At 37.0% G+C, this 14,086-nt stretch overlaps 1 protein-coding gene across 2 annotated transcripts in view; it reads right to left on the reverse strand.

Annotated features, from left to right (window-relative positions):
- Positions 1 to 1,503: 1,503 nt before the first annotated feature.
- LOC136267375 (hemicentin-1-like) overlaps positions 1,504 to 14,086 on the reverse strand; it is a 47,791-nt gene continuing 35,208 nt past the window's right edge. Inside the window, exons 35-38 of one of the 2 annotated variants that reach the window (XM_066062489.1) lie at positions 11,269 to 11,431; positions 11,154 to 11,212; positions 2,247 to 2,728; positions 1,504 to 2,057 (exon numbers count right to left, since the gene is read on the reverse strand). In XM_066062489.1, coding sequence (XP_065918561.1) covers positions 1,730 to 2,057; positions 2,247 to 2,728; positions 11,154 to 11,212; positions 11,269 to 11,431 — 1,032 coding nt within the window. In that variant the 3' untranslated portion in view covers positions 1,504 to 1,729. The remainder of the gene's footprint in view (positions 2,058 to 2,246; positions 2,729 to 11,153; positions 11,213 to 11,268; positions 11,432 to 14,086) is intronic. The other variant, XM_066062491.1, reaches the window with a different exon arrangement.

Here is a 14,086-nt window from a genome sequence, read left to right on the forward strand (position 1 = left end):
ACCACCACCACCACGTGCACCACCTTCAGCTTTCTGGCTTATCTGTTAATCTCATTTCCATCAAGATTGGTTGTTTAGGCCACTTTATGCCAAACACAATTGCCCAAGTGGCCAATTGCTTGTGAAATGACAAAGAAGACTGTAAGATCTCTGTTTGAACAGGCTGCTCACATTGGTATCTCCTATTCATACAGGATTTTTAATTCTAGAGCCTCCCGGACTGGGATCTACAGTTTTCCTAGCTAAACTGAACTTTTGTGCATGCCATAAATATTATTTTTGTATTGTAATTTAATAGTGTAAGTCTTGCCAGGGCTCCTGTACTGTCCACTCAGTGCATGGTGCCCCTGAGTGTCTAGACCCCTGTACATATGTTGTATATTCTTAACAAATAAGACGTCTCTCTCTCATTTGAAATTTTATTATATATAATGTATAAATATAATAAGCCAGCCATAAGCTAGGTAGCTACTGTAGGTAATTATATAGCATAAAACATATTCCCATTGCACTACCTATTTTAGAGGGAGAGGTTGAACACTGTTGCAGTAAAACAATCCCAATTCCCAAATGTAATATAGGACTAAATATTTCAAGAACAAAATTCTCACTGTTACCCCTCAAAGCATTGAAAATAAATGAAAAATTCTTCCCCCCTCAAAATAATTATTTAGGCTATGAAGTAGTTCATAAAGTAACATGGATGACTCAGTTATGGCCAACCATCATTGCAAACATTCATCACAGCTTTGAGGTAAAAAGAATCTGACTAAGAAAATGATTTTGGGTTTATAGTAGTTTGCAAACACTTTGCTTTTTGAGTTCTAAGTCCTGGTTTGGATCAGACAGCATGAAAGCATTTAAACAACAATTAAATGCATGCATGCAGTTTCAATAATAAAGTATAGCAAGTCAATGAGATAACATGTGACCCAGTCTGATAAAACTACTCTTATAATTAGCTTTTTCTTGTCATTTTGAAAGTCTACAAGAAATTTGCCACATTATTGTGCTATGTAACAGTTTCAGGTTGAATAAATTATTTAAAGGCTTCTGAGTCAATAATTAACTTGAAATACAGTAGACAAAATCAATTAAATGCTACCTTATTCACAAGACAATAATAAGTTATGAGTTTTCAATTGGAAAGGCAGTTTTGTAAGACATGTGTAATAAGTGGAGAGCTTGAGGAGCATCGCACTACGCTTTACTGTGTAAACCACTTACAATGCATATGTCAAATTTTGTAGGGTCAGTTTTTATGATGTTGATAAATTTAAAGCATTGTACATGTACAACTGCCATAATAATACACAGCCAAGCCGTTGAGAGACAAATCACTGAATGTATACATGTAGCCATAAATCTCTGGTTGTTGATGTACAATGTAAGAAAGGAATTTAATTTTGATGTTCTTGTACCATGCTTGACATGGTCGTTTATATACCCCATCCTTGATACTATCATACTAAATATATTTAATCATATACACTTCAGTGCAACATCTCAATAGCATAGCTATGTATGGAGACTTCATAATGTGGCATTTACTTGCATTATATATACATGTGGTGCTCAAATTAGGTACAGTATACAGCTAATCTGGTACCTGTGTAGTATATAATTCATCTATGCATGCAAATTTATTTTTAAAAAACTAGTTACATACATGTAAGTCTACAGATTAAAATGACATACATAACAAAAATCAAAAGTGATAGTAAACTGTTCATTTAAAATGCGTTTCAGCATAACCTGGATTTTCTACTGTCTCAGATTCAGTTGATGAAGCTAGTTGCAAGCTAGTTGCAGCATACATGGATACAGATTTACGAGGTCTGTTTGCTAATGCTGTGGATTGATATGATGGGTTCCTCTCAATTGTAACACCGTCAATATCACTCATCATTGAAACTGTTTGATACGGTGCTTCCTTTTCAATTGTAGCTCCCTCACTACCACACATTATTGGATTAACAGCCTCATACACTGCTGTGGCTTTAGTATGAGTAACATAATCATACTCATAAGCATGTTCATCACTACGACGCTTCACACTATAAGGAGCAGAATAGTACATTAAAGAAGCAAGGTTATATGAATAGTAACACAATGTGTCAATACATACAAACTGTTTGCATGTAAGTCTTGTCACAGACAAAAAAATTGGCCATCATGAGGTGCACAAATTCTTTACTTCTCAAAAATTGTACATGCATCACAATTGTAACAGTACATGTATATACCTGTAGCTCCCTTTTCGCTTGCAACACAATTTAATACACAAGCCCACAATGATTAACAATAATAAAAGAATGATTATTCCTGCTATTCCTGCTCCACCTATTGTAATAGTAGTGGAAGAGATATCACTTGATGTGGAGCCACCGTTGGGCGAGCGTCTTACACAGTCAGGCTCATCAGTTGAATTTAACATCACTGGACAGGTAGGGTCAACATTTAGAAGAGCTTGGAATATAGTTAATGGAGGAGGTGACGATTGTATCCAGTCATTTATGTAACTGACAACATCATTAGCATTTGCAATAGAGGCAGGACCTTGTACAGTAATTGCAGCTCTAAACACAACGGTATTTGCAAACGTTCCACTTGATCCTAAACAACTAAAATGTTCATCAACAATACCAAAAGCACATGAACATAGTTCCATTATTTCTTCCATTAATTCAGACTTGATATCATCTATCTTTTGAAGTGTGCCTACATCCTAAACACATTGCAAATTGTACAAGATAAATAAATGTACCTGGTTGTCAAGTATACATGCACACATACTGTAATTATTTAAACACATACTCATTTTTCATGGAAAATCTGATGGCCATATGAATATACTTGAAGACCAAGTAGTTTACAGAAATAGATAGCATTCATTACAAAAACAAAATAGATTCACTATATAAGCTATACAGAATAATAAACAGCTTGACAGCATAATTTATTATGCATATTGTGTGTTCCCTGGTAGCTATACTTTGGTAAATAGCTAGAAGAGGACTGCAGCTTTTCTGCACTGTTTACTTAATCTTGCTCCAACACAGATAGTTATGTAAGTGTATGTATTCCTCTATAATTTATAAGAGCATGTGCAAATGTGTAGTGCTTTGGTGTGGCTATTGGTGTAGGATGAGTAACCACTAACCAGGAAAGCATTGGTAATAAATGTTCATAGATTTACTGTATATAATTCCTAATTTAGGAGAATTATCTATGTATGTACATGAATACATTGGGAGATACAACACTTCAAACATTGCAATCCAGTATCGCTTAGTTGGGAAGGCTATAAATTAGTTTGAAATACAGCTAACAGTATCTAGTAGTGCCTAACTCACTGTAGTCCATAATAAGCTAGCTACTGGCATAACCATGACATTGAGTAACTCTTTCACAACTACTTCTGTAATATAAGCATATGGCCATGGGTGATGGCAGGGGTGGTATATGAATGGAAAATGGCTGAGCAGGTTGTGTGGAGTCTCCATCCTTAATAGAACTGATAAAATGATCAGACAATGAAAGAAATACATGTAAAATAAATCTGGGCAATTGTCCAAGGTTGCCCATGTCTCTAGCCTCATGTTCCAGCTGCAGCCAGAATGTTCCCATTGGCTGCATGACGCACACATTTCTACAAATATACTCATGAAAAGCAGCTTGAGCAAACTGGGGACAAAACTGTGGTGCAAAAAATAATGTTTTGGTGTGGCTATCCATTCATGATGAAAATCAACTTCAATGATGTGTGCAAACATCAACAATTTTCACAAATTTGGTCACATATGCATCATGCGTAGTAACTTAACTGTTTAAGTTTTCGGTACACTAGCTATGTAGGAATGTGGCTTTATGTATAGCAAGTACAAAGAAAAATTTGGAATTTTCAACTAGAGTAGGGACAGTAGCACATCGATAAAAAGTACTGAAACAAACTGGAGTAGTGCACGATATTAAATCATAGTAAAACAATAAGAAGTGTTATATCCCTACTGTGCATTTCCATTATATATGGTATCTTGAGCACAGTAGGGATATACCACTTCTTATTGTTTTACTGTGATTTAATATCATGCACTACTCCAGCTTGTTTCAGTACTTTTTATCGATGTGCTATGGTCACTACTCTAGTTGAAATTCCTTTGTACTTGTTTGTTAACTTTTTTTGTAAATAATTATCTAATCCCAAACCAAGTGGCACAAAAATTCACCTGAATTGTTGTTATTAAAATTTTTTACCATTAATCTACCATCACAGCCATTTCTTGGCCGCCACCTTGGATTTCACATCTTTTTTCATCATAGCCTTTTTGAGGGCCGCACACTTTTTTTACAGCTTGGCTGTTTTGGATTAGATTTCATTTCATTTTGTATTTGTATACCCCAAAGCCGCCCTTTGGCCGGCTTTGGGACTTTTTAAACCTATCTTTTTTTCTTTACCACAGAAGAAGAAAAGATGAAGTAGATGTACTTTAAATATTTTATCAGTATATGTACAAATATATATATAATACATATATTTATTACAGAAATCTCCATGGTGGTTTCTATTAACTGAACACTCTACAAGGTGACTTCTTCTAGATGCTCTCTCTACAAGGTGAATTGTTTGTAGCTGAACGATCTACAAGGTAACTTCTTCTAGCTGATCTCTCTACAGGGTGATTTGTTTGTAGCTGAATTCTGTACAGGTGATTTGCTTGCAGCTGAACTCTTTACAGAATGGTTTCTTTATAGCTTAACTCTCTACAAGGTAACTTCTTCTAACTGATCTTTCTACAGCGCAATTTGTTTGTGGCTGAATTTCTGCAGGGTGATTTCTTTGCAGCTGAACTCTCTACATGGTGGTTTCTTTGTAGCTGAACTCTCTACAAGGTAATTTCTTCTAGCTGATCTCTCTACAGGAAGATCTGTTTGTAGCTGAACTATCTACAAGGTAACTTCTTCTAGCTGATCTCTCTACAGGGTGATTTGTTTGTAGCTGAACTATCTACAAGATAACTTCTTCTAGCTGATCTCTCTACAGGTTGATTTGTTTGTAGCTGAATTCTGTATATGTGATTTCTTTGCAGCTGAGCTCTTTACAGAATGGTTTCTTTGTAGCTGAACTCTCTACAAGGAAACTTCTTCTAGCTGATCTCTCTACAGGGAGATTTTTTTTGCAGCTGAACTCTCTACATGATGGTTTCTTTGTAGTTGAACTATCTACAAGTTAACTTCTTCTAGCTGATCTCTCTACAGGGTGATTAGATTGTAGCTGAATTTTGTATATGTGATTTCTTTGCAGCTGAGCTCTTTACAGAATGGTTTCTTTGTAGCTGAACTCTCTACAAGGTAACTTCTTCTAGCTGATGTCTCTACAGGGTCACTAGTTTGTAGCTGAATTCTCTATATGGTGGTTTCTTTGTAACTGAACTCTCTACAAGGTAACTTCTTCTAGCTGATCTTTCTACAGGGTGATTTGTTTGAAGCTGAACTCTCTACAAGGAAACTTCTTCTAGCTGATCTCTCTAAAGGGAGATTTTATTGCAGCTGAACTCTCTACATGATGGTTTCTTTGTAGCTGAACTATCTACAAGATAACTTCTTCTAGCTGATCTCTCTACAGGGTGATTTGTTTGTAGCTGAATTCTGTATATGTGATTTCTTTGCAGCTGAGCTCTTTACAGAATGGTTTCTTTGTAGCTGAACTCTCTACAAGGTAACTTTTTCTAGCTGATGTCTCTACAGGGTCACTAGTTTGTAGCTGAATTCTCTACACGGTGGTTTCTTTGTAACTGAACTCTCTACAAGGTAACTTCTTCTAGCTGATCTTTCTACAGGGTGATTTGTTTGTAGATGAATTCTGTACAGGTGATTTGTTTACAGCTGAGCTCTTTACAGAATGGTTTCTTTGTAGCTGAACTCTCTACAAGGTAATTATAACTTCTTCTAGCTGATGTCTCTACAAGGTCACTAGTTTGTAGCTGAGCTCTCTACATGGTGGTTTCTTTGTAACTGAACTCTCTACAAGGTGACTTCTTCTAGCTGATCTTTCTACAGGGTGATTTGTTTGAAGCTGAACTCTCTACAAGGAAACTTCTTCTAGCTGATCTCTCTACAGGAAGATTTTTTTGCAGCTGAACTCTCTACATGATGGTTTCTTTGTAGCTGAACTCTCTACAGGGTAACTTCTTCTAGCTGATCTCTCTACAGGGAGATTTGTTTGTAGCTGGTTTCTTTGTAGCTGAACTCTCTACATGGTGGTTTCTTTGTAGCTGAACTCTACAAGGTGATTTCTTCTAGCTGAACTATCTCTTTCGATAGTTGCATGAACTCCCTACAAGGTAACTTCTTCTAGCTGATCTCTCTACAGGGTGAATTGTTCGTAGCTGATCTCTCTACAGGGTGACTTGTTTGTAGCTGATCTCTATACAGGTTACTTGTTTCTAGCTGAGCTCTTGGATTCTCTTCAGGGTGACTGCTCTATTAGGGTGACTGCTCTATTAGGGTGACTGCTCTATTAGAGTATCTCGATCTCGCACTTGCTGCACCAAGTTGGATTTCGTGTTATTATTATTTTATTATTATTATTATTAGCACTTTACAGTTATAACTCCGTGGCTTTAAGTCTGATTCTTCTACACCATTTAAGAGCCTTTCTAAGATGATTACTCCATCTGTACAACGATTTTTCAAAGCATTATGCACCTATCAATGTTAGGCCCCTACCACCCCCCCCAGTACGGGCCATGTGGGGACAAGGTGGGGATTTGACACCCTGCAAGAGCAATAACCCCACTACTGGGGCCTAAGTGTTTGTCTACTCCCCTACCTACCACCTATATTCCCCGAGGTATTCCCCCACTCCATGATCAACGCCGCTTCGCTGGCTACGGGTCAACGTCACGTGATTTAACTAAATATAGTTACACAATTCGATAGTTATAAAAATGCCTGTGTCAAAAGCCCCACTACTGGGGATAGGTAACTTTGTAGGTGAACCCCCGGATAAACCCCCTATAATCCCCCTATGGATCCCGTACTGGGGGTACTGGGGGTTACAATTGATAGGCGCATTACCCCAAGCGGTTTATCTGGTAGGCGTGGCAAGCATAATAATAATAATAATAATAATAGCAGTCGTTTTTTTATTAGCTAATCTCGATTGCGTAATTGTTACACACTGTTGGTTTTTTTTCGTTGTATCTTCCTGGTTTTAACTAAGCTCGATTTCTTTCAAACCACAAAAGGTTTGAGGTTCAATAGTTACCCTATTCACCCACTGATTTTCAGCTTCTTCCCATACGCGGTTTACCCTGTAGGCCGGCGTAACAACATATTGGTGTTATTTTTCGTGAATAATCTCTCATAACTCTTTGCCTGTTTATCGTATTCCAGCCAACGTTGGTACCGAGATGCACCTTTATACCCCCCTTCTGTGTGCCAAATTTCAAGGCGATCGGATATGGCGTTCGCGTTTTATAGCAATTTTTGTAAGTGTGCGAAAAGAGGAAGAAAAATATGAAGAAAAAACGAAGAAACTAAGCCAATTTTTGAAGTCGCATATCTCGGGAACGCTTGAAGCGATTTTGCTCAAATTTGGAATGTGGAGTGCTGATGTTGGAGGGCATGTCCACAGCAAAAATCGCATGGCAGCACAGAGCTACGGAGGTGCGCAAATTGCATTTTCTTTCTTCCAGTCAATATACTCACGGGTGTTGCGCGCCGGCTTCTTTGGCTGCACGACACAATACCGTGTATCTTGCAGGACGAAAATGACACTCCGCGAAAATGATACTCCGCAGGTATTCGCTTACTGCTGAGGACGAATTTCCTGACTTTGACATTGGTTAAGTTAAGTACGTAGCTAGTAATAAGTATATAGTTAGGTAATAAGGCCCCTATTTGGTGATTATTAGTTTCTCATCCACCACCTGCATCCTTCTTAAGCTACCGCATGGTAAGCCATTATTTAATCTGTGCATGCTCAGAAGAACACGTGATACCAAACTGATATAATTTTTTGTTGAACGCTACAATGCGCTATATATCGCCAGGAGAATTGTTGTTTTCCTTAGCAAATTGCTGCAGTACCAGTTGCAATTGTGTTCTATCGACTTCATCAAAGCAGGCTTTCAGTTGACTGTTGAAAAACAGTTGGCGATCACGAAAAGTAGAATCAGCTGGTGAAGGAAATGTTTGTAGTAAGAAAGAAAGACAATTTGGACAAGGTCTGTACATCAGTGTGTTAATATTATAAAATAATGGCATAATGGTAATACCCTCCCGCCCGCATCATAATAATTAGAAAGGCTGGATGAGAAACTAATAATCACCAAATAGGGGCCTAAGTAGTAGTATGGTGTAGTTTTCAGTATGTACGTGTATTTCTACTTGTAATCTTAATTAGAAAAAAAATGATGACTGGTGAACCCACGCATACCGCATCTGAAATGGCGCCGCGTGCCCCAATTATCGTCTGAAAAGTGAAGTATCCATTACGCTTCGTTGTCAGCTATATTCAACCCGTAATGAAGCATTTTCGAATCAAGAACTGTTCAAAAAGCACCTCTGCACACCGAGACGCATTCCGAAAGAAATGATTCCGCGCGCCCCAGTTATATCAATTATCGTATGAAAAGTGAAGTATCCATTACGCTTCGTTGTTGGCTGTGTTCAACCCATTACACAACAGTACGAATCAAGAATTGTTTGACAAGCACTTCTGCTATCAACTGAAAATAACCACTATGAAAAATACGGACGATTTCCGTTACGTGAAGGGAAGCCATCACGTGCTATCGCCAAATTGACACTTTTCGCTGTCAGCAAAGATGAATGGGACACAAAGGAGGACACTGATAAGTCCATGAAGAATGCATTGTATGTACTGCGGTATGCCAAAAGGCACCTGTCAGGACGAAGCGACGTCAAACAGCGAAAAAATCAAGCCCGTAGCCTTAGCCGTTATCAAGTTACGCTTGTCTGAAGGCATCAGTCAGTTACTTACTTATTCAGTCAGTAGAAAATTCCGTTAAACAAGTACACGAAAAAAATTGGAATTTTCAACTAGAGTAGGGACGACAGTACATTGATAAAAAGTACTGAAACAAGTGCATAGGGGTAGTGAACAATACTAAAATACAGTTAAATAATAAGACGTGTTATATCCCTACCGTGCATTTCCATGGCATCTTAAGCACAGTAGGGATATAACATGTCTTATTTAACTGTATTTTAGTATTGTTCACTACCCCTATGCACTTGTTTCAGTACTTTTATCAATGTACTGTCAAAATTCCAAATTTTTTCGTGTACTTGTTTGTTAACTTTTTTGTAAATAATTTTATTATAGCTGGTGACCCCACGCATACCGCATCTGAAAAGGCACTGCATGCCCCAGCTATATCAATTATCATGTGAAAAGTGAAGTTACCATTACACTTCGTTGTCAGCTATGTTCAACCCGTTACACAGCATTTTAATCAAGAACTTGTTGAAAGCATTTCGGGTCGATCTGAAAGCTTGTTTGGGTTTAGTTTTACCTCACCAATACTGCCTCATCGTAGTAAGGGAAAATTGAGGCTGATGTTTGGGTGATATTATTTTGTGGGCCACGCCTACTTCTGTGTGGTCCCTACTATACAGTTACTATCATACTGTATGATAAGCCCTACTCTACCTTTTACACATTAGTTAGCTATAACTTTGTTAACAATGATGTTACCAAATAAGCTATGCCTTCTTTGTACCTGTCATAGGTTAGCTATACAGTACACATTGATCATTGTAGTGGGAATATGGTGGAACACAATAAGTAATTGTTGCACATAAGGACAATGCTGCTGGAGCGACTGACAACTGACAAGGAATTGTGACAAAACATAATATGCAGGGTTTCTATGAGATTATGCACTTTATTCATGCATTGAATTAGAAGTTTTGTATATGCATTTTACACTTAATAGTGTTAACAGCTTTAGATAGTTATTTGACTATTCCAATCATGCATGCATATGGTTTTGCTGACTTGTGTAGACAATAGTAAGCACATGCAAGGATACATAAAGAAGTGTTAATACTGTAATAGTGAAGAATGTGTTAGTCGCAAAGAAATGCGTTTAGAAACGCAAGCAGTTAAACCTAGCTGCTAAACAACAAACACACTAATACTAAACAAAATGTCTTACGTGTGTATCTTGTCGACGACATACGATAGGTCCTGTATAAACCAAACGTCAAATCACAAACGTATTCTAAAAGTTTGGTGCGATAATACATGTATTCACAATGATTATGGAAGCCCTATTGATATGGAAGCCCTACTGATGAGCAATGGCCACGATAAAGAAGGATCAAAGGAAAATCAGTAAGCAATAGCGCATACATTGTAGGATATTTAAAATACTAAAAGTTTCATCTCCATGAAATTCGAAGCATTTCCGCCAAAGAAGTAAGGCTGTAGCTGTAGCTGTAGCCAATTTTCCGCTACGCTTGACTGAACGCATCAGGCAGGCAGGCAGGCAGGCAGGCAGTGAGGCAGTAGAAAATTCGCAAAAATAATTTTTTTTTTAAATTTCGTATCATCTAATCGAAAATGCTTTTGGTTGTCCTGAAGGCATGTTTGGGCTTGGTTATACCTGACCAAAGCTGTCAAGTGGCCGTGAAGGGTTTGCAAAGATGATTTTGGCTTGATTTATCTTCGTAGACCACGCCCACATCTTCGTCGTCCCTACCATACAGTACTATCGTACTGTATGATAAATTATTTTTAAAATTCCGTAGCAACTTGTTGAAAGCATTTCGGGTCGATCTGAAAGCTTAACCAATACTGCCTGATCGTCGTTAGGGGAAATTGAGGCTCAGGTTTTTTGGGTGATATTATTTCATGGGCCACGCCTACTCCTTTTTGTGGTCACTATTATTGTAGTGTATGAAGATAAATATATACCACAGGTTTTATATGGTTAAATTTAAATTAATTGCAATTGAATCTTTGATTTTTAATAGGGCTCAAGTTATTTCTGAAAGCTCATGCATAGATACAAGATTTGTAAGACTGTATGCTATAAAACATACCACTGACATTGGAATCAATTACAAGTTTAGTCAACCAACAAACTTATATACATAAGAATACATAATATACTTACTATCCATTCTAAACAGTCACGGATAGGACTGAGCCTTATTTGAAATAAAGCAGGAGTAACTAAAAAATGAAAAAAACTTGATGAGTTACATTTCATATAAACAAGACAAACATACATGTGGTAGCAGTAATAGTATCACTAGTGATCCTCACTCCTGTAGGAGTAACCGCTGTAACAATAATGGAGTATCGTACACCAGAGCTCAGGTCAGTGATTGTACATAGTGTAGCTGTACCATTAACTGAGACAGTTGGAATTTGATTAGTAGTATAATTAACCTACAACAATAACACTATAAAATATAAATGCTGAGCCTGTGGTTATACAAGCACACATACACATGTAATTTTGCACATATGCGATTGTCACATTGTTTACAGTGAAGTAAACTGTATAAAGAAGTGACTCTATTGAGCTATTACATAAATCTATTCTTGCTGATAATCGTTCATTTACTATTCTTAAAATTAGTCCATGGATATTTAGGAAACTTAAGAGAGATGTTTCCAGTTTTTGATATGATGGCTGTGTTAGACTAATGTGCTCTGGAAAGTTTGCATTACCAAAGTGTGTGCTGTCAGACATTATATTCATAACCATGTGCTTGAAGTGATCGTACTTTATGACAGTACATAATTATGAGGTTGTTATAATATCTACATGTACCATAGCGCCACCATAATTATTAGTCTTTCTTTAAATTGACATCAACCATAATTATTAGTCTTTCTTTAAATTGACATCATGCAAGTTTCATGGTTTGACACTGTATTAGATAACTATCAAGCAAGACACATCAAGCAACATTGATATTCTTTATCCATAGCTTTAGATGGTCACCAACTATACCATTACATTACAGACTAAGTAATTACATACATATTACAGACTAAGTAATTTGACTGGTAGATAGGGAATTGCATGTGTGCAGAAGAACACAAACTTGGAACAGTCATTTTACTTGAGAGAAATAGTCTAATAAAACAGTCATGTGATAACATCAGCAATATAATCCACTCAAAAACAGCCAAGCTTTAAAAAAGAGTGCGGCCTTCAAAAGCCTTGGTGAAAAAAGTTGTGAAATCAAAGGTGGCAGCCATGAAATGGCTGCAATGATGTTAATGTTAACAAATTTTAATATGACTCTGTGCATTAACAAATTTATTATCATTAACAAAATTTATTATCATTAACATCATGAATGGCTGCCACCTTTGATTTCACAACTTTTTTCATCAAGGCTTTTGAAGGCCGCACTCTTTTTTAAAGCTTGGCTGTTTTTGAGTGGATTTCACTTCTTCTTTGTATTTTCAAAATCAAGCTTACTATTTCTTCTTATCTACAGATCATAACTGTTACAGGAACAATGATGATCATACAAGTGATAGAGAAAATTACCTACTCATTCCAGACAACTACCAACAAAGAGAGAAAACCATCAATATTATTGATGATGAAAAAACAAACAATTTAGATAAGAGTGTCCTCGGACACATGCTAGCTACTACAAGCATTATTTGCTTGTTCATGTATGCATGATGGCCATTGTATTGTATGTATTTATTTCCACTAGAGTAATTTATATGAAAGTGAAGGTATGCATGATTTAGGATATTTTATTTTGCAGTGACTGTTCTATTGGAGTATCTTGATTTTGTCATGTTAACATGAAAAGGTGTAGTTGCTCAAATTTAAACAAAGCAAACCCTGCACCTTTTACTGGGATATGATTCCCAGCCTGTTGTAACACAAGTTTTGCTAGCATAGCACTTATTATGATGATTATGATGATGACGATTGGTGCGAGTCAGCCATACTAGTCTGCTTGCAGACCACCTGGGGGCGAGACTAAGGTAATACTACAATATACCACTGATCGATACGAAAATGGCTCCAATTTGATGAAATAGCTACTAGACTGAGCCTCGAAGTGTTACAACAATAGTATGGTGTTAATGCTCTAATAGAGCGCACATTTTTGCTTTCTTTGAAATCATCTAATAGAACACACATAGAATGTTCTAGAACAATCTAGATTTTCTATTGGTAGATCTAAGTTTTACTTATTGAGTAGATTTAAGCTACAATTTTCATTTATAAGGTAGAAATTACGTGAAATGATCAACCAAGATAGCAGTTGTTCAGTGGTTAAGGATGCAGGTGTTAAGTATGGAGGTCCTTGGTTCAAATTCTGGTAAGTTTTTTGGACATTTTTATGCAACTTATTTTACCCCGCAGTGACTGCTCTATTAGAGTATCTCAATCCTGCGATTTTACACTTGCTTGTTTTTTGCTTTATAACTTTGTAGCTGTCTGCAGCTGTTGTAACCACCAAAAGGCACTGCTACAATAATCAGCCTATGCACATGAATTTTCAAGTTATTTCTCTACTTGGTTTACCCTGTAGACGTGACAACAAATCGATCTCGTTTTATGCGAATAGTTGGTAATAACTCATGAACTGATCATCGCATTTAAACCACAGGATTCGCCCTTAGACTCTCTTTGACTGTGCCAAGTTTAAAAGCAATCGGTTAATGTATTTGTGTTTTATAGCAATTTTTCGAAGTGTGCAAAAAGACAAAGAAAAAAATGAAGAAAGAAAAAAAAAAGAAATTTTGGCTACTCATATCTTGCTAACGGCTGGGGCGATTTCCTTCAAATTTGGTATGTGGGGTAGCCTACCTGGCAGGCACCTCTGCAGTGAAACTAGTTCCAATCAGATTAGGGATCACAGAGCTACAAAGGTGTGAAAATCGCATTTTCATTCTTTTTGTCAATTTTGAGCCAGCTTCTTGGGCCGCATGACACTATTGTGTGTCTTGATTGCTATGGGAAGGACAAGCAAAGATTATAATATTCCAATGGAACTCAAATAATAGCAAAGTGCTTAGAAATGGCCAGTTGACATAATTATATTGACAAAGAGCAAA

This window comes from Dysidea avara, chromosome 9 (genome assembly GCF_963678975.1).
Source record: "Dysidea avara chromosome 9, odDysAvar1.4, whole genome shotgun sequence".
In the NCBI taxonomy this organism is placed as follows: Eukaryota; Metazoa; Porifera; class Demospongiae; order Dictyoceratida; family Dysideidae; genus Dysidea; species Dysidea avara.